Raw genomic sequence first — 26,761 nt, 5'->3', positions numbered from 1 at the left:
AAAGTCAAACTTCTGGCTTGGGAAAAGCTTCCCCTGTAGTCGTCAGCTAGCTCGTTCTTGACAGATCCGATCGGGTGTTCATAATCTGGAGTAAAAGGATTCGAACCTTTGCATGCCGGTACCAAAAACCGATGCCTTACCACTTGGCTATACTCCATATACGGCCTGTTTTGGACGATAGAACGGGGAAAGGGATTTCCCGAAGAAATTCGAGCCGTGCAAGGACGCGGGGATATAGCAAGTAAGTAGCAAGATTCTCCCTTTAGGACCGACTACAACAAGCTCGCGACTCTAATAGAAAGAAAGAGTAAGCTCCCTGCTCTATTTGCTTGCAATGCTATGTCTATCAAAGTTGGCGAACGCTTCTTGTTCTCGTCCACCCCTTCTAGACTAATGCAAGCACTAAGTAAGTAAACTACCTTTCTTTTTTTTTCATAACCTAGACTAAAGAAGAAGCTCCTGAATCCGCGCAGGGCCAAATCAGCAGCAAGAGAACTGTCCTAACCTGCCACCGGTGACTTTCTCAGAGCTCCGCAGGAGAAGAAAGAAAGTCCGAGCCCAATTTCTACAATTGCATTGCCTTACTCCCTATTCTCTCTTAAAACTTTTGAAAGCTCGGCGAGAAAGAGTTGGTTAAGAACTATTGACTCTAACCCATAGCAGTGTAAGTCAGGAGATGCTCGCCTTTGGAATTAAGATGGATGAAGAGGCACTTGAGCCTGGAAATGAAAAAATTAGGGGAAAAGATGAAAGCGGTCACTATACTAGAGGAGGGCAAGACATGACCGCGACTTAAGATTCAAGTACCGTTAAAAAGACTAAAAGAACGAGATAGCGATAGCTGTAATAAAGCACAGGCTAATACGAGCCGACCAGAAGAAGCAAAGCTTAGATTACCAGATCGTGGACACAATCCTCCTAGAGATGGAGAGCCCCTTGCCTTTTCTAGCCTCTCCTTCTTGCTTGCTTACTTAGCTCTTGTCTTAGTTACTTTTTTTTTCTAGGGTTTTTATGAGTGTTAAAACGGTAGATTTTTCATTTGCCAATTAATTTTTCCGATTCGATCAAAAATGGGATTTCTTTTTGGCTAGAGAAAGGTTCTGTGACATGGACGCTTAGCCCAACTCGGTCGGTCGGTCAGCCCACCTAACAGATGATGAGATTCTCGATCGATTTGATCGAATTTGGAAAAGTCTTTTTCACGATTCAGAACAGTGGAGCTTTCGATCAAGATGTTCTCGCGTCCCCCGTTCGGGCTCTCGCTCAAATCGGAACCCCTTTATGCCTTGGCAGGCTTTCGACTCAATCTAATAGCCTACCTATCGTCAAAGAGAAAGTTTTCGCATGGGCTCATCATCTGATGCAGAACCGATGCGAGAAGGATAAAAAATATGGGGGAAGAGGATCTTTTTAGCTTTCAAAAACCAGTAGAAAGGAAAGAATGCGGGGAACAACTCTTTCCAAAGACAGTAATTAGTTTGAGTTAGCATAAAAGATTTGATTGAATGAACGCCATCCTTGGTTCTTTTCAAAGAAATCCAATGTTGAGCCAAGCCTTTCCAGCCGGTAATCGCCGAAGGCGAAGGCAATGAAATTTACTGACTCTTTAGAGTAAGGTAATGCCAATTCACTTACTTGGAACAAGTAAGGTAGTTTACTTACTTACTTGATAGAGTAAGGAAAAAAAAGACTTTTTTAGAAGAAAGGCGAGAAGGAAGAGAAGAAGGATTAGTAGTTGCCTCGCCGAGGAACTTGAGGCCGACATACCGAGTGCGGTCCCAGAGTTCAAGACGCTGTCTAAAACTCGTGTCGATCATAGAAAAGCATTTCTTTCAAAATGAAAACAAACCTCATTCTCTTGTTCCCCTCCCGAAAAAACGGCAGATCCAGATGCGAGATGATCCCGAACCTATTTAAGAACCACCATCCATCACCAATCACATTCCACATCCCACTTCAATTTCATTGCCTCTCTCTAACTCTAAAACTTATGCACTCTACTCGCCGCCTACTCCACTCCTTACCACTAAACGACGAAGCCCGGAGCGGAAGGAGGGACTTGAACCCTCAACCTTAGCCTTGGCAAGGCTATGCTCTACCATTAAGCTATTTCCGCCAGCTACGGTAGTGGCGAAGCACTACTGAGCAATTCACGTATCACTTGATACGGACGACTTATGTTTTTCCGCCGGACCACCCTCTTGACCTCCGATCGAGCTACGAGCACGAGTAGGTAGGTGGCTAGGGGGCCGGGAAGGGGGACCTTTCTTTTTGCTTCGCGCTAGATGAGATGATGATTAGTAGGTCAGGTCCCGTGTGTGTGCTCTTTCTCACAATCCTAAAGAGGCGGGCTGTCTTTTCAATCAATCTCCGGCCGCTCAGTGCCGCTATTGGTGCGAGTTGTAAGGGGTATTGGTCTCGAGTCGAGAAAAAGCTTCATCTCATTCTTGTAACGGGAGTGAGTGCACCGCAAGACCAGACAAGTTGCTCTCTCGCCTTGCAGCAGCGGAATCCTTCTTTTAAGTTAAGTCATTTCCTAAGAAGGCTCCTCTTATTCTACGAGAATCAAATTCTCCTACAATAATTCCACGAATCTGCTCGGAACCGGTCGATTCCTGAGCCATTCGTTCTCCCCTCTCGGTTGGCCTTTGGCAGCCACTAAAGCAAGTAAGAAAACCTAGAGTTCATTCACTTAAAGAACCGCGGATTTTTACCGGATTGTACACCTTTGTGTCTGGCTATGTATATGAATATGCATAAAGAAAGGACGGGACATCTCTCTCCTTTTTACTTTTTTTGGGGGGGGGAGAAGAGAGAGGAAAGAAGCTACAGCGGCACCTCACGAACTTCTTACTGGGGCAGCACCATCCTATAGGCATTTGCGAGTGTTTGGATGCACCTTTTTTGTTGTTTTGTTTATATTCTTGCGCAGTTAAGAGATAAATTGTCCTCAAGGCAAGCACTTGTGTCTTTTTTGGATATGCTCAGTCCGAATATAGATAGATGCTATGACGTGAAATCCAAGAGACTCGATGTATCCTTGAATGTTCTCTTTAATGAGGTCACCTCATATTTTCCTTTTCTTAATTAAGAAGCCCTGGAGGAGAATAGTGATGGAGATGTATTATGGCCTTCTCCTGTTCATCAACTCGAACTTCATTCTTCTGCAGTTGATGTTATGGATCAGCCTCACTCTTCAGGCCAGCATCTTCCGCCGATTGTCAGCCTGTTCAGCTGACCTCAGAGGCTTCCAGTCATCCGGAACAGCATCTTTCTTCTCGGCGACGATTACAGTCTCTTTCCAAAAGTCAGACTACTCTAGAAGATCAGCAGTCTAGCCCAGTTGCTTTCCTTCCAGTCGCTTCCTTAGATTAGATTCTGGATCCTTCTCTCAGGTTCGTTAATCTTCTCAAGTTTCTTATCCCGTTGAAGGTTTTTTTTCTTATTTTATGAATCGTTTTCTCTAAAACATCGAGCTTACCTCATGTCAGTTCAATCTTCTCATGAACCTGAATTCTTTGCTGAAGCTTCCAATCATTCTTGCTGAAGAAAGACTATGCAAGAAAAAAAGAAGAAAACTGAGTCTCATTGCCTGCAGAGAAAGAAGCCATTGGCTGCAAGTGAATTTACAAGATCAAGCATAAAACAGATAGCTCAGTAGAAAGATACAAAGCGTCATTAGTAGCTAAAGGATTCCTTCAAGAATATTGAGTCGAACCCCTTTAGAGATAGAAGAAAGATTTGCCCCGGGTTGCTAAACACCATTCGTGGCATTCTTGCCTTGGCTTTAAAAAAAAGTTGCCCTTATTTCAACTTGACTAATTATCGCTGACATTGTTTACACTTACAACATAGGGGGAAGTGATCAGCCTATTTTTATGGACAAGCCGAGATCATCTCACTTAGAAGCTGCTTTTCGGATTCTGCGATCTATCAAAACCTCGCTCGGAAGAGGTTGATTCTTGCCTATTCTTCAGTAGAGTATTCTGAATATGAAAACGCGGAATTCATTGACGAATTTCGGCAAAGCAGACTGATTAAGATCAATGCTGGTAAACCATTTTCTTCAAAGAAATAGGCTTTGTTATAAATATATAAATAATAATAGAGTTTCCGGCATACGCGCTTCTATAACACGCTTTCTCTATAAGAAAAAGTCGACTCTTTCCCAAATGGAAACTGATATCCTCTTTTTTGTTGCCCAGTAGGGCCCATGCAAAAGGTTTAGTTAAGATATGCCAGATTCCACCAAGTATACAAATGGAACCTATCCATACATGTCCTCCTATTATATCTTCAAAATCGTCCACACTAAGAATCCATTCTGAGGTGGAATGCTTCACTCGGGTTCAAGACAGTAAGGGGCTTGGCAACCCCGTTAGAAGATAAAGTCGAGTAGCGAGCTGCTTCGTCTTCTGCCGCTGGATAGGAATGAACCCATGTCAAAAGCAGTAAGGAATAGACTTAATCATTTACCCTAAAAACGGATTTTCCTATCCTAATAGTAGGAGGAGACTTGTTGCATTAGATAGATCGAGAGAATCCTATCTTCCTCTTATTTAGTCGGTAGTTAGAGTTAGGACTTCTTCTAGCTCCTCTCCCGTTGGTCGAGTGGCTTTCGCTCCTCTAGACCATACCTATTTAGCCGATGTCTTAAATAGAAGACTGGTATAAATTGGAGGAAGAATTGCATTTAGAAGTCATGACATGACCAGCTGATTTTTGGCACTCCAGCCAGCCGTCTTGGTCTCACTCATATTGGGAATCAGAGAAAGAAAGCAGGGGGGACACCTCTAAAAAGAGCTTGTTCCATAAACGCTTTCCTACAATGAACAGACGAACCGAGCGAGTCCAATGCAAAGAACCCCAGTGAGGAGATCAGGTTACCCTTTTTCGTATATTTCTAATACGTAATACGAGGAGGTAATTAGTTGATACCGAGAATGATAGAAGAAGTTTGCTTAAACACCCCCACTAAGGTAATATATTACTATCCTATACTCGTTTAAATTACAGTCTAAGGTTGCGTACATCTTCTTGTGTTAGAGTTCTTTCAAGCTCCTCCCTCAGCTTCAATTCAAGTTTTCTGATTTTAGTTGTAGGACTAAGGGCTAGGTGTTTTTGCAATCCTTCTAGTCTTGCAAAATTCCTTCGTTTCCTTTTGTATATGTCAACAAAAATGTTATGTTTCCAATCCTCTGTCTTAACTTGTAAGATGGTGAGAGCTTCAACAAAAGGGTCACTTTTTTGCCAAGCATTTTTTAACCAAGGTTTCCAATCCTCATGACATTCCCAAGTTGATAGATATCTAAATGCTCTGCCTTGGTTTTTTACATTTTCTTTAGGGATCAAATTTACTAGGATAGGGGAGTGGTCAGAGGCTAACCTAGGTAAGTGTCTTACCATGATGCTATCAAAGATATCCAACAACCCCTCATTCCCCAATGCCCTATCAATTCTCTCATGACATCTTCCTCGTGACCATGTAAATCTAGAGCCAGTGAAACCTAAATCTATTAGTTTTGAGGACTGGATCCAATTCCTAAATCTCATGCAACCATTTGAAGCCCTACCCCCTAATTTATCCAGAACCTCAGTATAAGCATTATAGTCTCCCAATGCAATCCAGGGCTCAGAAATTGTTGCTGCCAGTATAGTGAGTTTATCCCATAAAACTCTTATAATTTGTGGTTCTTCAATATACAGAAGTTAAATGAGTGCTTATATTACCAGGAAAAATTACATGCATGTGAATGAATTGCCAATCGTTGTGAATGATTTTAACATTGATGCTGTGATGCCATAAAATCCAAATACCTCCTGAAAAACCTATAGCTTCAACTCTATGTGACTTTGCCATTCCTAAAGTCTTAATAATTGATAGAGCTGTTATACCGCTTACCCTAGGTTCTAAGAGTATCACTACATTGATTTTGTAAATATCTATTAACTCTTTAAGGTAGTTTACTTGCTTACTTGATAGAGTAAGGATTGAGATAGTCTTTTTATTTGATATGCCTTGACAATTCCAAGCTAATAGTTTGTACTCCATTGATGAGAATTGAATAAGACACAGAGGCAAGCCATAATCCAGCCAAGAAATTTAAAAGGAAAACCCAATTCCAAAAGAACAGATTCCAAAAAAGGCCACTCAATGGAGTTGTCCAGAACCTCAATGCCCATCCAGCTACACCTACAAATCTTGTTGTTACTCCAGCTCAAGCCCCTTTGAGTGTAACCTCAGAAGATGATGGAGCATGGAGAGTGGTGCCCAGAAGAACTACTAGAGCCAGAAGAGTGAATTTCCCCACTACTGTTAACCCAGTTTCAATGATGAATGATTTAACTACAGTAGTTGAGGAAGAAGTTGTGTCACATAATGAGGTAGCTAATGATCCAGGGGATACTAATACAGGTAATCCTTATTTTACCTAATGATTATTTGTACATGGAATATTAGAGGGGGTAATGACCCTATTAAAATTAGAGAGTTAAAGAAGTTTATGATTAGAAAGAAAATAAGTTTCATGGGTGTTCTGGAAACTAGAGTTAAGGCTCAACAATTTGAGAAAATCACTAAGCAACTTAATAGTAAATGGATATGGAAACATAATTATTCTTGCTCTCCAAAGGGGGGAATCTGGATTGGTTGGAATCCTCAAATCATTGAAGTAGAGGTGTTAGAGGTACATGAGCAACTTATTCATTGTGAGCTTAAAGATGTTAATTCCTTTTTTTTCCAAATTACTCTTTGTTATGGATTACACACTATTGATCATAGAGTTGGGCTTTGGGAGAAGATCAGATCTTTGGCTAGTTATTCTCAGTTAGACCAATGGTTCATTTTGGGTGATTTTAATGCCGTCATGTATACTGATGATAGAACTAATGGAACAGCTGTTTCACTTGCTGAAATCAAGGATATGTCTCAATGGGTCACTGATTTAAACCTTGCTGAATTGAAATCTACTGGCCCTTCTTTTTCTTGGTCTAGCAGAGGCTATGCTGACAGAAGAATTCATAGTAGAATTGATCGTGCTTTTGGAAATGTGACATGGATGTTAAATAAAGGTCATATAGTAGTTGATTATTTGATGCCTTCTTTGTCTGATCATTCCCCTCTCCTATTGAAATATGCTGATGATCCTCTTACTGTGGGAAAGCCTTTTAAATTCTTCAACTACATGGCTCATCATGCTGATTTTCATACTATTATGCATGAATTTTGGCATCCTAGTGGTTCTCACAATCTGTTAGGAGCAATTTGGGCAAATCTTACACTTTTGAAGGGGAAAATGAAAAGCTTGCATAAAAATGAATTTCACAACTTGAATGAGAAGATTGAGACAGCAAGAAGTAATTTGGAACAAATTAAGTTTCAGTTACAGCAAGATCCTGATAGTGTTCAATTGCAAGAAAATGAGAAGATAGCTGGAGAGTTGTTGAGAAAATGGAATTTTATTGAGGAGTCTGCTCTAAAGCAGAAATCAAGGATTCAATGGTTGAAGCTTGGGGACTCAAATAATCACTTCTTTCATGCTGCAATGAAAGCTAGGTATAATACAAATAGAATTAACCTCTTGTATAATGCTCAGGGTGATAGGCTTGAGGATCCTGTTGGCATTCAACAGGAGATTCTTCACTTCTATAAATCATTATTAGGTAGCAGAGCCTCTTCTCTTCCTTCTATTGATTTACCTGTTATGTTATTAGGAGAGGGTCTATTTTGAACCTGGAAGCTCAACAGAGTCTGTGTAGAGAGGTTACAATGGAAGAGGTGAATCAAGCTCTTAGAGGGATTGATGATGATAAAGCTCCTGGAATTGATGGGTTTCAGTTTTTTTCAAAACAGCATGGCATTTTATTAAAGATGATGTGTTTAGAGCCATCCAAAAATTCTTCCAGTATGGGGTCTTTTGTAAGGCTATGAACTGCACATCCATTACACTTGTTCCTAAAGTTCCAAATCCCACTTTAGTAAAGGATTTTATACCCATTGCTTCTTGTTCTATGCTCTATAAAATAATTTCGAAAATCCTCAAAAGCTTCAGCTATATTTAATAACATACTCTCATACTGAGCCCGGTTAACATCCTTATGTAAAATTTCTAACAATTCAGCATAAGAATATATTTTCATTATATCATTATTTTTCATATAAGATTCTCTGAGGTTAATTCCTAAATTTTTTAAATTAACTCTACCGAGATTCTCTGGCATAAGTAAACCGAAGTTAACTAACTTTTGTTTATTTACTTTTATATAAGATATCATATGTTTTGATATTTTGAAGGGCTGATTCTGAAGTTTATTCATAACACTACATATTTCCTTATAACTATTACTGATATCAATATAGTAGTGATTGATATCCCCCGTGCTTAACAGATTGTAACGACTAATTGCACCAGTTATTCCACTTAAGTAACCACCTTTTAAGTCAGACAAATATTTAGGGTATAAACCTGATGGTAAAGCACTACCCCAAGATAACGGTTTACATACCATAGGTAAATTTAATTTAATTGGTAGTAATGATACATCAAAATTACGGATAGCATAAAGATTTTTAGGTAAATAATATTTACCCTTCTTCTTTTGAATAGGTACATTATTATTCTCAGAATTTTCTAATACCATTAGATTCCTATCAACAAAAAATTCAACTAATGCTACACCAATATGGTGTTTTTTAAATAAACTCTCATTTTTTTCATCTTCTTTTTCTATTTTACTTTGATATTTATGATTAACTAGTAAAACATGTGCTTTAACATGCCTGTCCAGGTGATCAATTAAAGTTGAAACACGAACCATGGATGAATCAGAGCGATATAAAATACAGATTACATAAACAATTAATGCTTCAAGTGTATATTGCCCTAACTCATTAAGTAATTCTAATTGTGGATATTGATCTTTTTTTAATTTTTCCATTAAATAATCCTTAGCATTCTTCTTATCAGGTATAATCATTAGACTCATAATGAGATTGCATGTGCTATTAATTGATTTTGCATCAAACTTCATTGTAAGATTTTCAATCTTCTCTTGCAACTCTCTTAATTTATCCTGATTATATGGTTTTGTTTCATTTGATTTGAAATCATTCAATATTTTAAATACTTCTTCTTTATACATTACTCTGTTAGATTTAGATTCATCGCCATCATTATTTTCAAGATTATCCAGGTAGAATTTATTCCAGAAATCAATGATGATCCTTTTTGTTTCATTAGATTTGTTATCATACGATATATAAACTGAATTGCCTATAAAATAAAAATATGGACTATTCATATTAGTTTTAAAATTACTAAATTTCGTCATAATTTTTGTTTTCTTTTAATATTTTGTTATGGATTTTTTCCTGTTTTTTAATTCAGGGGTCTTTACCACGTTCGTCTTCTTTAAGAGATTACAATATGTTTTGTTAATAAGAGAAACTAATATGTTATATAATAAGTAAAAAATGTTTGATAAATCAGTCATAGAGGGGTATCTCCAATAATCAAAGAAGATACATCAACTGAATACAGGCAAAGAGTAATAAAACTCTGGGTTTTTACAAAGTGCCATACCCTATCAAACATATCCCCATAAAGACGCTCTAGCATATTTGATCTAGAGACAGACCTAAGTTATATTTTTTTAACTCTATAGTGTATGATATATCTTAGGGAGCTTTCTTACTTAGCGCTTGCGCTAAGGATCTAATCAGAGTCAACCTTGGATTTAAAAAAGCCCTTTTCCTTATTAGCCAGAGTACAAGCGTACTCTTTGATCTTTAGTAAAGGCGTATTAAGCCAAAAAAGCATTTTTTCGAACAGTCTCAACGCCCTCATTGAGAGTCGCTCCGCGAGACGTCCAGTAGTCTCTGACTTGGTCTTCGGAATCGTAACTCTCAGCCCGTTCCCAGCTTGACTTGCTCTCAGGTTGGCCCTTCTACTGGACTAAGTAGTATTCCATTCGTGCAGTCGGTCTATGGGCTAGCCCATGGTACGGTCAGCTATGATATACTCAACTTCTTCTTTAGTAGGTTAGGTTCATCTACAACATCTGGTGGTGCCCTCGTGGGCACGTTCCTCTCTGGGTCGGTCTGGTCTAATCGAAGTCAACTGACTTACATGGAATACGGGGTGAGTTTTCACCGAGCCGGTCTCTTGAGTCTATAGGCGATCTTTTCTATCCGCTTCTCTACAGGGCCTACTTTCTTCTTTCTTCAGACCGGGCTAAGCCTGACGGTTGTTTAAGTAGGTTGGGCAGCTTTTGCTATCCTCCTGCCACCTCTTGGCAAAGTAGTCTGATGGGCAAGCTCCCTCCTGTCGCAGTGGTGTGGGGCGTCAGAGGCTGTTGCCCCGTGGCCAACTCGAAGGGGCTGAAGTTCGACGCAGAGCTTTTTGGTTGTTAAGTTATAGTAGTACTGAGCAATATTCAACAGCTCCAGTCCTTACTCTAACAAGTAAGCAAGTAAACTACCTTCTGGTTGGCATTAAAGTTCCTTAAGTAGCCTTCGAGGAATCCATTTTTTCTCCCCGTCTGAGCTTTCAAAGATATACCGACCGTAGGTATCTGACCATCAGATACCGACAGCCGTCTTCTAACATTACCTACTTTTAGGGGTTTTCCAAAATGTAATATAACATAAAAGCCCTTTTCATCATCAGAAACAACCGGATTTCCGGCCTCTTGCATTGCATTACCATAACGACAAGAAAAATTCATTAAAAAAAAGAAAGATTGCTCTTGTGACTTGGAATGAACCTTTCTCAGTGAAGGAAAGGAATAGCGATGGATTTTGATGGAGCATCCAGGAACAAGAAGATTCAACCGGACGACGAATTCTTACGTGGTCCAAGGAAAGAAAAGGCCCGCTTCTACGATTTCATCTATATTGAATCTTAATATAAGAATAGCTTATATAGTCATGATTCAATTCAGGTCCACTGACTTTTGATTGATTTCTCATTTTTCGGATCTGATTGGAACAATGGAGAAGGAGGAAGACTTTAGCGATTCATAATAGGATATCTTGAATATCTATGTCCCAGAACATAAAAAATTTTTAATGAAGACTAAGACAGGAGTTTCGTGGAAGCCTTTTCTCGGATTTGATTTGAAGTGATCACTTAAGCCTCTTTCTTAGGGCCTTTAAAGAGTGCGACTCTACCGCTTTTAAAAAAGAAAAGGCCTATTTGTATTTGATTCAATTCATGAATTAGCCTACTTTACTATGAGTATACTGGAATTCTATATTATATATATAATAAAAAAGAGTATATCATTCGTCTTTCTGTTACAACACGGCGAAACTAAATGGTTCTAATAAATAGAATGAAAAAAAAAGAAGAATTTTTAGGCTATAGACCTTATTTTCCTGGGATTGTAGTTCAATCGGTTAGAGCACCGCCCTGTCAAGGCGGAAGCTGCGGGTTCGAGCCCCGTCAGTCCCGACCTAGGCGCTGCAAGCGATCAATTCATCTCTCCATCTTCTGTGAAGAGGGGAGAAAAAGAGTAGGATCTAATTCCCAGCGGGAGGATCCTTCTTTTCTTTCGGATTTTTCATCAAAAAAATGGAAATGCAAATAGTACCAATTGTGATGGAAGAAATACATATGTAGGTTGGTACAATGGGAGGTATCACCATATTCAGGATTCAAAGGGATACCCTTCTAGTCTGGCTTTTTTCGATTGTTCCTGATCCGAATAGACATTTTTTTTTACGAAACGCAATGAACTTAAAAGAGTACTTTTCAGATTAAACCTACCCTTTCTTCTAGCTCCGGCCCCGAAGCAAGGGCGAATTTTTATTCCTTACTGAGTGATTTCAGTTCCTCCTGGGTCTCTACTTCACTCCCCAGCCGTCCCGCTTTCTTTAGCAGCCTTAACTTTCCAGCCTTGGCTTGTTCGCAGTAAGGGGCAATCCCCTATGAGATGGAGGCTAGTGTTAGAGCGAGGGACTGCTTTTGTGCTTGTATCACCATGGGCCTACCCATTAGCGCTATCCAAGTGAGAGTCAAAGTGGAGTGTATACGAGTATGCCTATATCTCTGTCTAGGAGTCGAAGCAGTCGATTACTTATGTCTCTTTGAATCGTCTCATCCATGGCGAGTGCTATCATATAAGAAATAAGGGGACGGCTGCATTTAGAAGCGTTCTTTTCATTCAACTATTGTTATCAATCATAAGAGAAGAAAGAAGAGTCTCTTTCTTCAAAGAATCCCGCGCCCTTCTTGGTTGGAAAAAACCAACTAGCAATATCCTACAAGTCTTTTTTCATTTTTCGATATAAGTGAAAAGAGTAGAGACGAAAAAAGAAAAGCCAACTCATGTTTCCCCTCCATTTTCATTACGAAGATGTTTCACGTCAAGATCCGTTGCTCAAACCGAATCACGCCAACGTTATGGACGTTCCTGGATTGTGTGAAATAAGAGTAGTACCAAAGGCAGCACCCTCTGATTTCATAATCAAAAATGGAAAATTGGCTATGGAGATTCCGTGCGGTCAGAAATTGATACGGACACACAGGGGTTCGGTAGGAAAGTCGTTTCGATCCAATCCATTCTTGGGGTCAAATAAAGACAAAGGATATGTCAATGACCTAGCACGACAAAGCACTCTCCGAGGACCTGGAATGTTTCATTTTTTGGTCAGAATCTCGACAGTAATGTCTCTCTTAGATTCTCTGGTGGAAATACGGGAAAACTCCATTCAATTCTCGATGGAAACGGAGTTTTGCGAATTCTCCCCGGAACTAGAAGATCATTTTGAGATCTTCGAACATATTCGAGGGTTCAATGTAACTATTGTCACTTCAGCCAACACACAAGATGAGACTTTACTACCGTGGAGCGGCTTTTTGCAAAAAGATGAGGGAGAAACTCAGTAAGATGTCGGAAAATCGAAATGAGGAAAGACAATAAAGTGCTTTGTTTCGTTGGAAAAATCAACGCAAATACAAATCTCAAATTGACTTTCTAAAACCTACTTCTATAGATAGAAAAGGTTGGAAAGAGTTACTTTTAGAATTCCCTCCCTTTATACTTTTCTAGGGGTACCCTTCCGTTCCTTTGGCAAAGGGCCTAACTACAGCTCTGAGTAACTCCTTGTCTCATTGATCCGAAAAGAAAGGCATAAGTCCCACGTGTACTAAGCCCTTTCTTTTTTCTATTTTTTTCCTTCTCTAAGAGCTAGAATGAATAAAAGCATGAACTCGGAACTTTCCTAATAGTAGACTAAGACCTCTTTCTTGAGTATCTATGATCTCCTTTTCGTTAAAGGAAATCGCGGATTCCCTGGCCGATTGCTATCCTAGCTCTTTCAACATCCGCTCCATCCTCAACTTGGACAGGGGATGCAGCGCGCTTAGCGTCGGAAAGATCCCTCTACGTGAGTGTGCTATAAAACTAGGAGAAGAACAGAACTAAACGGATCAATTCTTTTGACCGGTCGTTTCGAGCTTCCAGTTCTTCTGGATTGCTAATGTGGTTCGATGACGCCGATGGAAGGAACCGCTGGGGATTCATCCAACTTCGATCCCCTAAAGGCAAGTACGTAGGCTATAGAATCCCAAAAAAAAAAAAAAAAAGAGCTCCTTCGGCTCTAAACAGCTACTGTCTTTATTTGGTCTATCAGCTACTCGGCCAGCTACTGACCTAATTGGGAGCTTTTCAGCCAAGGTCGTCGGATTTAGAGGTCCTTTCGCAAGGTAATTCCTATTTGCTTACTTGGAACAAGTAAGGGTCCAGATCATTCCATTGGGAAGAAAGCAGAAGTCATCCATACATATATAGATGAATAGTACCAGTGGCGTATAGGAGGAAGACGGGGAGTGACTGGGGTGGGGAAGAAGAGTTGTCACGATAGAAAGAATCTTGGCAAAGCAAATGAGTATAAGAAACCAACGATTCTCTGTTCTTAAACAACCCATATTTTCCACACTTAATCAGCATTTGATAGATTATCCAACCCCGAGTAATATTAGTTATTGGTGGGGATTCGGTTCGTTAGCTGGGATTTGTTTAGTCATTCAGATAGTGACTGGTGTTTTTTTAGCTATGCATTATACACCTCATGTGGATCTAGCTTTCAACAGCGTAGAACATATTATGAGAGATGTTGAAGGGGGCTGGTTGCTCCGTTATATGCATGCTAATGGGGCAAGTATGTTTCTCATTGTGGTTCACCTTCATATTTTTCGTGGTCTATATCATGCGAGTTATAGCAGTCCTAGGGAATTTGTTCGGTGTCTCGGAGTTGTAATCTTCTTATTAATGATTGTGACAGCTTTTATAGGATACGTACTACCCTGGGGTCAGATGAGCTTTTGGGGAGCTACAGTAATTACAAGCTTAGCTAGCGCTATACCTGTAGTAGGAGATAGCATAGTGACTTGGCTTTGGGGTGGTTTCTCCGTGGACAATGCCACCTTAAATCGTTTTTTTAGTCTTCATCATTTACTCCCTTTTATTTTAGTAGGCGCCAGTCTTCTTCATCTGGCCGCATTGCATCAATATGGATCAAATAATCCATTAGGTGTACATTCAGAGATGGATAAAATTGCCTTTTACCCTTATTTTTATGTAAAGGATCTAGTAGGTTGGGTAGCTTTTGCTATCTTTTTTTCCTTTTGGATTTTTTATGCTCCTAATGTTTTGGGGCATCCCGACAATTATATACCTGCTAATCCGATGCCCACCCCGCCTCATATTGTGCCGGAATGGTATTTCTTACCCATCTATGCCATTCTTCGTAGTATACCTGACAAAGCGGGAGGTGTAGCCGCAATAGCACTCGTTTTTATATGTCTCTTGGCTTTGCCTTTTTTTAAAAGTATGTATGTACGTAGTTCAAGTTTTCGCCCGATTTACCAAGGACTATTTTGGTTGCTTTTGGCGGATTGCTTACTACTAGGTTGGATCGGATGTCAACCTGTGGAAGCACCCTTTGTTACTATTGGACAAATTTCTTCTTTTCTTTTCTTCTTGTTTTTTGCCATAACGCCCATTCTGGGACGAGTTGGAAGAAGAATTCCTAATTCTTACACGGATGAGACTGAGAACACCTGATCAGTGAAAAATTCTTACACCAAGAATTGACAAGCGGATGAGTTTGATAGTTGACAGCGCTAACGAGCAAGAAAACTCCTGCGCGGCTAACGCTAGCTTAGAATAATATAAGCTTTAGCTTGAGCTCTGCCGTTGCTTGTTCTTTCGCGGTAGTTCGGTTGTTGCTTGTTGGCTGCTCAAGAAGTTGGACTAGTTGCTCCTCCGACCCGGAGTGGATTCTAGGCTCGATGAGATGTTAGGTGGGCCTGTTGCGTAGAGAAAGACGAAGAAATCTTCTTTCATGTGATCGAGTTCCTTCGGGTGTGCATCTTTCTTTTCTCCCATTTCTTTCTTGGTCAACAACCAAGCAACTTTCCCTTTCCCATTTTCTAAGTCTCCCCCGGCCCCGGGGGAGCGGAGCTATGAAATAAAGAGAAATACGTTATGAAAAAGAAACTGGCCATTTACCAATATGGATCACAGTTTGATCCAAGCGGTCCCACTCGTTATTCACCCAGCGATTGGATTTATTTTTCCGTTTCGGAGGAATCCTCACCATCCGAACGCAGTACTTCTATAGGGGTCCAAAAAATATGCACAAGTAGTTCCACTTCTGACTCCCATGCTGATTCCCGTGAAGATCTTTTTACCCAGATTTCTTTTGAACTACAACGTCGAATGGATGAGATTGGAATGACACTTCCTGACGGTGTCGATTTCAATTATTTAGAATACCGAGGTCTTGCTAATCTTGTCTCCGAGGCATGTTGGCTCCGAAATCTCTTACTTGAGCTACATTGCCCTCTGAAGCGGGCCACCATAGTTTATTGTGACAATATCAGTGCGATCTATCTCTCTACCAACCCCGTGCAACATCAACGTACCAAACATGTTGAATTAGACATTCATTTTGTGCGTGAAAAGGTCGCATTGGGTTAAATTCGAGTCTTACATGTTCCTTCCCGTTATCAGTTCGCCGATATCTTCACTAAAGGCCTGCCTCGACACCTTTCTCCCAAATCTAACAATATTTTCTTTCTCTTCCGTAAGCTTCGCTTAAGCGACTTCATATCCTCCGTTTGAAGACTCCGAACCAGAGGATTTCAACATAGCATTTGAATTGAAAGTGGCATCTCTACTAAGAATTACTTTCTTAGATTCAAGACTCCACAATCTATAACCTTTTGATTCAGAAGAATAACCAATTCAAATGCATTTGACAGCTCTCGGAGAAAATTTTCCATCATTAGAGCATAAGCGGTACAAGCAAAAACTTTAAGAAAGGAATAGTCAACAGTTGTACCTGACCACAACTCCTCTGGAATTTGGAAGTTGATGGCACTGTGTGGAGAACGGTTGACAATATAAGCCCCACCCCACTAGTTTATCTGCTGTTAGTAACTTGTCCTGCAGGCCGTGGAGACAGCTTCTGTCCATAGATCACGGCGATGCCACAATCCAGCATTAGAGAACATGCAAGGAGCACGCTCAAGAAGAGTTCTGTTCATACGTTCTGCTACACCATTTTGTTGAGGCCTGCCGGGTAATGTTTTGTGTCTAGCAATACCGGCTTGTGCGCGGAACTCTGTAAATTCATCATCACAAAACTCCAACCCTCGATCAGTCCTGAGCTTTTTCACTTTTCTCCCAGTCTGGTTCTCAACAAGAATCTTCCACTTTTTTAAGATGGACAAAGCCTCATTTTTCTGCCTCAAGAAAGAAGTCCAGACTTTTCGAGAGAAATCATCAATAATGGTCATCAAATAACGTTTGCCAGAATTTGAGGTGACCCTAGAAGGTCCCCAAAGATCAGAGTGAACATAATCGAGAACACCTTTGGTGCTGTGAGTAGCAGTAGAGAAACTTACTTTCTTTTCTTTCCCATAAACACAATGTTCACAGAATTATAGCTTACCCGTGCCGGGTGAACCAAGAAGACCACGCTTGCTCAGGAGATCCATGCCTTTCTCACTCATGTGGCCAAGGCGCATATGCCACAAGCGAGTGAGATCAGAATCAGAAAGTGAGGATGAGACAGCTGCCGATGAACCTGTCACTCTATGTCCCTGCAAAACATACAGACTGCCATTTCAAATTTCATGAGCACCAGGGCACCTCTACTGACCTTCAATTCACGAAAAGGAGGAGCGATATTAAGAAAAGAAGGATCAAAGAAAGATCCTATCCCCTCCTTTTTAGACTCTTTGTAATGAAGTACTGAAGAATCCTTTTTTCGTTTTTTCTTAATTTTCCATTTTTAATTATTAATAATACTAAATAAAAAATAAGACTTTTGTTTGTAATTTTTTTTTTATTAAAGTTTTATTAAGTAAAAGTTCTAAGAACAAACATCCTAAAAAAATAATGAAAATGAATTTGCTAGAATATTCTATTTTTTATTTATTGTTTTGGGGGTTTTGTAACCAGTGTGAGTGGAAAAGGAAAAGTGAAACTTCATTAGATGGTTGATTGTACAAGGAAGACGACAGATTATGGAAAAAGAATAAAAAAAAGAATGCTAAATAACGGAATTGTTGATTAGATGACAAATCCCATTTTTTTTTTTGGATTCAGTATGGATAAAAGATCTTCCTATGTTATACTATTCAATTCGCGACGGCGAATTGATATGATAGCTCAGATATTGTTATTCATGATATTAATCTGATTCAATATCATGAAGAAGTAATTCATTCCATTGAATTCAAATTTACAGGTAAAATTTTTATCATCTCTATGGGATTAAATCCCGAGTTAATGCGAAGTAAAAAAACGATGAGATTATGGAAGTAAATATTCTCGCATTTATTGCTACTGCACTATTCATTCTAGTTCCTACTGCTTTTTTACTTATTATTTATGTAAAAACGGTCAGCCAAAATGATTAATTTGAATGAAACTTGACTTCTTAGTTCTTTATAAATGATTGAAAAATCAAAATAAAATTCCAATTTCATTTATTAATTGAAATGAGCAGGCTAGAATCAGCAATATTCAATGAGATTTAATAGTATGGTAGAAAGATTCATATGAATCTTTCTACCATACTATTAATTCGATTAGTGTTTTTTTTTTCGTGTAGGAAGTTGTCCTATAACTCGAATAAAGATACAGACTTAATTGAATATCGATCAATCCACAATATATATCTTCATATATGGTATGTACATAGCGACCCCAATTCTCTTTTTTTGCTCCATCTATTTGATCCATTTGGATTCAGTCTGATCAATCCGAACTAATCGAAAGGCAACTCTTACCTTACGTTTATTTTATAGCTCGAATTCTGCGATTTCGGGTTCTTTAAAATATAAACGCAGTATCTGCCAAAAGAATCAAAGAAAGAAAAATATGGTATATCTTAAAAATATGGTATATCTTAATAAAAAACCAACTTAGTAATCTTTTTTTATCATTGCCAACTCAAGAAGTAAAGTAATTGAATTGATTGACGAGTGGATAGATGCTTGAAAGAGTTCTATGGTGTGGAAACTTCTTCGATCTTTTTGAAATGAAAAAGAAATAGTAAACCTCATCCATTTTTAACACGTAAAACCCGATATGAAAGAAATCGATAAAGCACAACAAAATCAAATCTATTTCCTATCATCTAGATTTCATTTCGTTTCGAATCGAAATATAAACATGGGAATTAGTTAAATATTTCTTTTATTGACATTTCTTTATTATCTTTAATTAAAAATGAAAAACACTTTCTGGAGCGATCTATAAATCTAAAACAAATGATACAGTTTTATTCCTCAACTAAAAACTCAATGAGTAATTAATTAAGGAATATTTCTAGAGTCCACTTCTTCCCCATACTACAAGTGAAAGAGAAAACGTAAAGACTACCATTAAAGCAGCCCAAGCGAGACTTACAATATCCATGTGAATTATGTCCCCTATTTCTATGAATATGAAGGAATTATTCCATTATTGTTTACTAATAATAGTGAAATCCATGGTACAGAGTCAAAATTTTTTGGACTATCCATTTTGTACTATTAATTTAATGAACCAATCTAATACCTTAAGTACTCAGCGACTTTTTTGAGTTTGTATACAAACTCTATTTCGTCTTTCTTTTCCACAATTACTAATCCCCCCCGCTGACCAGTCAGTAACCAAAATGGAAGGGAATGAATGGGTCTCACGGTATTCCTTCCACTATTTACTAAAGTAAAAATCTTTCTATCCACAAGAATTTACAGAACTTTCACTTTTGAGAACTCTCGTATACTTAGAATAAAGTATGTATCAAGAAACCTCCTCCTCTCTTTCCCTTCGACTGGAGAATAATCCGCGAGTTCTAGGTTATATGAGTTATAGTAGTCGATAGTCGATAAGGGATTTATAGTTTTTTGTTTTGTTAATTAGAACCAGGCGACACCCGGATTTGAACTGGGGAACAAGGATTTGCAGTCCTCCGCCTTACCACTCGGCCATGCCGCCAAAACGATACAAAATAGAATAAACAAAAATATTATTTGGGATGGATTACTGAATTTTTTTTTTATTTATTGTACTTGCATTTTGAATCCCTTTTCCTTGCTATCCCTTACTAAAACCTAAAACTAAAATCTTTCTTTTGTTTTTTATTTTTGATTCGATCGATACCAAAAAATATGGACTTTCAGTTAAAAAAGTAAAAATTCATGATAAACATGAGAAATTGGAACCATTAACTATTGACTTAATTGCAATTTCATGAACGATTCCTCAATTTTGATTTCAAATTATGTTTACCTAATGACATAAGAAAATCAATATGATAACTCATTAGTATTGCGTCTTTTCAAGAAAAATGGAAAAATCTTTATTTCCTTTTTTCTTTTTCTCAATTTCAATTATAATAAAAATTATGAGTATATGTAAACCCCGGAACAAGAACAAAAATTACACAGACCGTCGAGTATCTTATATATGATATATAGATATCCGCACGTGTGAAAATTGACTATTTAATATAATAAACATAACCCGATTTACAATACAATCATATTTTACGAATTCTACAAAATAGTACTAAATAGGGAAAAAATATCTCTTTTCTCCGCAAATCCTTTTTGTATTGTAACCATACAATACAAAAGAAAGGGTCAAAAGATTGGTTAAATAAATCAACTCTATATTGTTTCTGATTATTCTGTCTTTATCTCGGCGAAGGGATCAAATTCTGTATCTGTTTATTTTTTGGTATCCAATCAGATTGGAATATCGAATATCATAATAATGGTCGAAATTGAACTGATATTCTATACTAAACTAAATTATATAAATCGAAAAATCTAATTTTAAGTATTTAAGTAGCAGAATTCTTTTTATAAAAATGTTTTATCAATTCCTTTCCTTTTGTATCTATTGCATTTTCAAATTTGAGTAGAATCTTTTATTTATTGCCCCGTTCATACGTATTTCATACATTTCGTATATTCATATATGGAGTTTTTGTGTCAAATTTTATGTGATTTAGTAAACAGAATATAAATTCCATCGGAGCTAGATCGATCTATATGATCTAATGAAGAATGAGCCAAAAATGGGATTTTTCAATAAATAGGGAATTGAGTTCAAATGCTACGGGATGGAAATGAAGGAATGTCTACAATTCCTGGATTTAATCAGATACAATTTGAAGGATTTTGTAGGTTCATTGATCAGGGCTTAACAGAAGAACTTTATAAGTTTCCAAAAATGGAAGATACAGACCAAGAAATTGAATTTCAATTATTTGTGGAAACATATCAATTGGCAGAACCTTTGATAAAAGAAAAAGATGCTGTGTATGAATCACTTACATATTCTTCTGAATTATATGTGTCCGCGGGATTAATTTGGAAAACTAGCGGGGAGATGCAAGAACAAACAATTTGGATTGGAAATATTCCTCTAATGAATTCCCTGGGAACTTTTATAGTAAATGGAATATACAGAATTGTGATCAATCAAATATTGCAAAGCCCGGGTATTTATTACCGATCCGAGTTGGACCATAACGGAATTTCGGTCTATACCGGCACCATAATATCAGATTGGGGAGGAAGATCAGAATTAGAGATTGATCGAAAAGCAAGGATATGGGCTCGTGTGAGTAGGAAACAGAAAATATCTATTTTAATTCTATCATCAGCTATGGGTTCGAATTTACGAGAAATTCTGGATAATGTTTGCTACCCAGAAATTTTCTTGTCTTTCCTGAATGATAAAGAGAAAAAAAAAATAGGGTCAAAAGAAAATGCCATTTTGGAGTTTTATCAACAATTTGCTTGTGTGGGTGGGGATCCAGTATTTTCGGAATCCTTATGTAAGGACTTACAAAAAAAATTCTTTCAACAAAGATGCGAATTAGGAAGGATTGGTCGACGAAATATGAACCGGCGACTGAACCTTGATATACCCTCAAACAATACGTTTTTGTTACCGCGGGATATATTGGCAGCTGCGGATCATTTGATCGGAATGAAATTTGGAATGGGTACACTTGATGATATGAATCATTTGAAAAATAAACGTATTCGTTCTGTAGCAGATCTCTTACAAGATCAATTCGGATTGGCTCTAGTTCGTTTAGAAAATGTGGTTCGCGGAACTATATCTGGAGCAATTCGGCATAAATTAATACCGACTCCTCAGAATTTGGTAACTTCAACTCCATTAACAACGGCTTTTGAATCTTTTTTTGGATTACACCCATTATCTCAAGTTTTGGATCGAACTAATCCATTGACACAAATAGTTCATGGGAGAAAATTGAGTTATTTGGGCCCAGGGGGATTGACAGGGCGAACTGCTAGTTTTCGGATACGAGATATCCATCCTAGTCACTATGGGCGTATTTGTCCAATTGACACGTCTGAAGGAATTAATGTTGGGCTTATTGGATCCTTAGCAATTCACGCGAGGATTGGGCCTTGGGGGTCTCTAGAAAGCCCTTATTATGAAATTTCTGAGAGATCAAAAAGGGTACAGATCCTTTATTTATCACCAAGTAAAGACGAATACTATATGTTAGCGTCCGGAAATTCTTTGGCCCTGAATCAAGGTAGTCAGGAGGAGCAGGTTGTTCCAGCCCGATACCGTCAAGAATTCCTGACTATTGCGTGGGAACAAGTTCATCTTCGAAGTATCTTTTCCTTCCAATATTTTTCTATTGGAGCTTCCCTGATTCCTTTTATCGAGCACAATGATGCAAATCGAGCTTTAATGAGTTCTAATATGCAACGTCAAGCAGTTCCGCTTTCTCAGTCCGAGAAGTGCATTGTTGGAACTGGGTTGGAACGCCAAGCGGCTCTAGATTCAGGAGTTCTTGCTATAGCCGAACGTGAGGGAAAGATTATTTATACAACTACTGACAAGATGATTTTATCAGGCAATGGCAATACTATAAACATTCCATTAGTTATGTATCAACGTTCCAACAAAAATACTTGTATGCATCAAAAACCCCGGATTCCACGGGGAAAATGCGTTAAAAAGGGACAAATTTTAGCAGATGGTGCCGCTACAGTTGGTGGTGAACTAGCTTTGGGAAAAAACGTATTAGTAGCTTATATGCCGTGGGAAGGGTACAATTTTGAAGATGCGGTACTCATTAGTGAGCGTCTTGTGTATGAAGATATTTATACTTCGTTTCACATACGGAGATATGAAATTCAGACTTATGTGACAAGTCAAGGTCCTGAAAAGGTCACTAGCGAAATACCACATTTAGAAGCTCATTTACTCCGCAATTTAGACAAAAATGGAATTGTGAGGCTGGGATCGTGGGTAGAAACAGGTGATATTTTAGTAGGTAAATTAACGCCTCAGATGGCAAAAGAATCTTCGTATGCTCCAGAAGATAGATTATTACGAGCTATACTTGGCATTCAGGTATCCACATCAAAGGAAACTTGTCTAAAACTGCCTATAGGGGGTAGGGGGCGAGTTATTGATGTGAGATGGATCCAGAAAAAGGGGGGTTCTAGTTATAATCCAGAAATGATTCATGTATATATTTTACAGAAACGTGAAATCAAAATAGGTGATAAAGTAGCTGGAAGGCATGGAAATAAGGGTATCATTTCCAGAATTTTGCCTAGACAAGATATGCCTTATTTGCAAGATGGAAGACCCGTTGATATGATCTTTAACCCATTAGGAGTACCGTCACGAATGAATGTAGGACAGATATTTGAATGTTCGCTCGGGTTAGCGGGGAGTCTGCTAGATAGACATTATCGAATAGCACCTTTTGATGAGAGATATGAACAAGAGGCTTCGAGAAAACTAGTGTTTTCGGAATTATATGAAGCCAGTAAGCAAACAGCGAATCCATGGGTATTTGAACCCGAGTATCCGGGAAAGAGTCGAATATTTGATGGAAGAACGGGAGATCCTTTTGAACAGCCTGTTATAATAGGAAATCCTTATATATTGAAATTAATTCATCAAGTTGATGATAAAATCCACGGCCGTTCTAGTGGACATTATGCACTTGTTACACAACAACCCCTTCGAGGAAGAGCCAAGCAAGGAGGACAGAGGGTAGGAGAAATGGAGGTTTGGGCTCTAGAAGGATTTGGTGTTGCTCATATTTTACAAGAAATGCTTACTTATAAATCGGATCATATTAAAGCTCGCCAAGAAGTACTTGGTACTACGATCATTGGGGGAACAATAACTAACCCCGAAGATGCTCCAGAATCTTTTCGACTGCTTGTTCGAGAACTACGATCTTTAGCTCTGGAACTGAATCATTTCCTTGTATCTGAAAAAAACTTCCAGATTAATAGGAGGGAAGCTTAATCGGAATAAATTAGAATTTTTTTTCTATGATCGATCAGTATAAACATCAACAACTCCGAATTGGATCAGTTTCTCCTCAACAAATAAGTGCTTGGGCTACAAAAATCTTACCTAATGGAGAGATAGTTGGAGAGGTGACAAAACCTTATACTTTTCATTACAAAACCAATAAACCCGAAAAAGATGGATTATTTTGTGAAAGAATTTTTGGACCTATAAAAAGTGGAATTTGTGCTTGTGGAAATTATCGAGTAATCGGAGATGAAAAAGAAGACCCAAAATTTTGCGAACAATGCGGAGTCGAATTTGTTGATTCTCGAATACGAAGGTATCAAATGGGCTATATTAAATTGGCATGCCCGGTAACCCACGTGTGGTATTTGAAACGTCTTCCTAGTTATATCGCGAATTTTTTAGATAAACCTCTGAAAGAATTAGAGGGCCTGGTATACTGCGATGTGTGATTTGATCGAAATTATGATTTTACAGATTCGAAATGAGAAACTGTCATCCTATTCAATACAAAAGGGATGCCCTGGATCTGACATGGTTCCTCGGCGGAAGAACATGAAGCTCAGAATTATGGGGGTATTCAATACTCCCAAATGAAAAGGGAATTGGTCCATGGTCAATTTCGTGACAAAGAAATAGTAATTTCTAGTTGTACCTCGTAAAAAAAAAAAGAAATCTTTTTTTTTTTGTGGAATTAACCATTCTTTTTCATTTAGAAAGAAATTCGGTTCATATACGCAAGCAAATATGTTATGGTTACAAGAGTCTATCCGTCGCATATAGGCTTTAAAGGCATTGTAGTATAACCGTCGAGGTGAAGTCGTGACCTAAAAGATCGAATAGAACAATACATAGACAAGTAAATTCCTTCTGAATTTCAAGTTACTTTTATTTTTTTTTAAGGGGATTCATCATTTGAAGGGAGGGAGACTACTCACGAATTTCACAGTTCATTTTTGTTGGAATTAAATTGAATAAAAATAAAGAATTCACAAAATAAGACCAAAAAATGAAAAGACGAAGAAATCAAGGAAATGATTCTTAGTCTTCAATGAAACTTGAGTAAGGAGTAGATCTTTTGTTTTGGCGATTTTCTCTACTTTATTTGAAATTTGAAAACGAGAATTCCTTTCTTTATTTGTTTGCTACAACTACTTGAGCCGGACGAGGGGAAACTTTCACGTCCGGTTTTGAAGGGGGGGAGATCTTATAGGATCCTATCCCAATTTTTCATTTGCTAGGCCTATAGCGAAAAAACCTACTTTTTTACGATTACGAGGTTTATTCGAATATGAAATCCAATCCTGGAAATACAGCATCCCGCTTTTTTTTACTACCCAAGGGTTTGATACATTTCGAAATAGAGAAATATCGACTGGAGCAAGTGCTATTCGAGAACAATTAGCCGATTTGGATTTGCGAACTATTATAGATTATTCATTCGCAGAATGGAAAGAGTTAGGGGAAGAAGGACCGACCGGAAATGAATGGGAAGACCGAAAAGTTGGAAGACGAAAGGATTTTTTAGTTAGACGCATGGAATTAGCTAAGCATTTTATTCGAACAAATATCGAACCAGAATGGATGGTTTTATGTCTATTACCAGTTCTTCCTCCTGAGTTGAGACCGATCATTCAAATAGATGGAGGTAAATTAATGAGTTCGGATATTAATGAACTCTATAGAAGAGTTATCTATCGGAACAATACTCTTACTGATCTATTATCAACAAGTAGATCTACGCCGGGAGAATTAGTAATGTGTCAGGAGAAATTGGTACAAGAAGCGGTAGATACACTTCTTGATAATGGAATCCGTGGACAACCAATGAGGGATGGTCATAATAAAGTTTACAAGTCATTTTCAGATGTAATTGAGGGTAAAGAAGGAAGATTTCGTGAGACTTTACTTGGTAAACGGGTCGATTATTCCGGCCGTTCCGTCATTGTCGTAGGCCCTTCACTTTCATTACATCGATGTGGATTGCCTCGTGAAATTGCAATAGAGCTATTCCAGACATTTGTAATTCGTGGTCTAATTAGGAAACATCTTGCTTCGAACATAGGAGTTGCTAAGCGTAAAATTCGGGAAAAAGAGCCGATTGTATGGAAAATACTGCAGGAAGTTATGCAGGGGCATCCCATATTGTTAAATAGAGCGCCTACTCTGCATCGATTAGGTATACAGGCGTTCCAACCTATTTTAGTGGAAGGGCGCGCTATTTGTTTACATCCATTAGTTTGTAAAGGATTCAATGCAGACTTTGATGGGGATCAAATGGCTGTTCATGTACCTTTATCTTTGGAGGCTCAGGCGGAGGCGCGTTTACTTATGTTTTCGCATATGAATCTTTTGTCTCCAGCTATCGGGGATCCCATTTCCGTACCAACTCAAGATATGCTTATTGGACTCTATATATTAACGAGTGGGACTCGTCGAGGTATTTGTGCAAATAGGTATAATCCAGGGACTAAAAAAATATATCAAAATGATCAAATTAATAATAATAATTATCAGTATATGAAAGAACCCTTTTTTTGTAATTCCTATGATGTAATTGGAGCTTATCGTCAAAAAAGAATCAATTTAGATAGTCCTTTGTGGCTCCGGTGGCAGTTAGATCAACGCATTATTGCTTCAAAAGAAACTCCTATTGAAGTTCACTATGAATCTTTGGGTACCTATCATGAGATTTATGCGCACTATCTAATAATAAGAAGTGTCAAAAAAGAAATTCTTTTTATATACATTCGAACTACGGTTGGTCATATTTCTCTTTATCGAGAAATTGAAGAAGCTATACAAGGATTTTGTCAAGCCTGCTCATAGTATACTTAAATCATATTGTACCTAAGCTACGTAATTCTTCAATCCCAGCGGAATTTGAGTCTTTCGGGTTTAACTAGGATTC

General features: G+C 38.2%; 4 protein-coding genes, 3 non-coding genes and 1 pseudogene across 8 annotated transcripts; 6 read left to right on the top strand and 2 right to left on the bottom strand.

Annotated features, from left to right (window-relative positions):
* The first annotated feature begins 305 nt into the window (after positions 1-305).
* Positions 306-11,260, top strand: LOC130826961 (uncharacterized). 2 transcript variants are annotated; one of them, XM_057692602.1, is made up of 2 exons: positions 306-3,395; positions 3,528-11,260. In XM_057692602.1, the coding sequence occupies exon 2, from the start codon at positions 6,435-6,437 to the stop codon at positions 7,728-7,730; it is 1,296 nt and encodes a 431-aa protein (XP_057548585.1). In that variant the 5' UTR covers positions 306-3,395; positions 3,528-6,434; the 3' UTR covers positions 7,731-11,260. The 2 variants fall into 2 exon arrangements, with proteins under 2 accessions (XP_057548585.1, XP_057548584.1); XM_057692601.1 differs by having other exon boundaries at positions 3,492-11,260.
* On the bottom strand, positions 2,045-2,116 carry TRNAG-GCC (transfer RNA glycine (anticodon GCC)). Its single transcript has one exon. It is a non-coding gene; the product is annotated as a tRNA-Gly (tRNA).
* Positions 11,261-11,379: 119 nt separating the features above from the next.
* Positions 11,380-11,453, top strand: TRNAD-GUC (transfer RNA aspartic acid (anticodon GUC)). The gene has a single exon. It is a non-coding gene; the product is annotated as a tRNA-Asp (tRNA).
* A 17-nt stretch (positions 11,454-11,470) lies between these two features.
* LOC130826979 (60S ribosomal protein L5, mitochondrial-like) lies at positions 11,471-13,052 on the top strand. The gene has a single exon (XM_057692618.1). The coding sequence runs from the start codon at positions 12,330-12,332 to the stop codon at positions 12,888-12,890; it is 561 nt and encodes a 186-aa protein (XP_057548601.1). The 5' UTR covers positions 11,471-12,329; the 3' UTR covers positions 12,891-13,052.
* A 458-nt stretch (positions 13,053-13,510) lies between these two features.
* LOC130826964 (cytochrome b) lies at positions 13,511-17,822 on the top strand. Its single transcript, XM_057692605.1, has one exon. It carries the CDS (start codon positions 13,888-13,890, stop codon positions 15,067-15,069), a length of 1,182 nt encoding a protein of 393 aa, XP_057548588.1. The 5' UTR covers positions 13,511-13,887; the 3' UTR covers positions 15,070-17,822.
* On the top strand, positions 15,493-15,987 carry LOC130826590 (uncharacterized). The gene has a single exon (XM_057692168.1). The coding sequence runs from the start codon at positions 15,493-15,495 to the stop codon at positions 15,985-15,987; it is 495 nt and encodes a 164-aa protein (XP_057548151.1).
* Positions 17,823-19,432: 1,610 nt separating the features above from the next.
* Positions 19,433-19,503, bottom strand: TRNAC-GCA (transfer RNA cysteine (anticodon GCA)). Its single transcript has one exon. It is a non-coding gene; the product is annotated as a tRNA-Cys (tRNA).
* Positions 19,504-20,613: 1,110 nt separating this feature from the next.
* LOC130826992 (DNA-directed RNA polymerase subunit beta-like) lies at positions 20,614-26,679 on the top strand (annotated as a pseudogene).
* The last annotated feature ends 82 nt before the right edge of the window (positions 26,680-26,761 follow it).

The sequence above is a fragment of the Amaranthus tricolor genome, chromosome 11 (assembly GCF_026212465.1).
Source record: "Amaranthus tricolor cultivar Red isolate AtriRed21 chromosome 11, ASM2621246v1, whole genome shotgun sequence".
NCBI lineage: Eukaryota > Viridiplantae > Streptophyta > Magnoliopsida > Caryophyllales > Amaranthaceae > Amaranthus > Amaranthus tricolor.
Note: the sequence above shows the minus strand (reverse complement) of the source record. Positions and strands in the feature narration are given on the sequence as shown.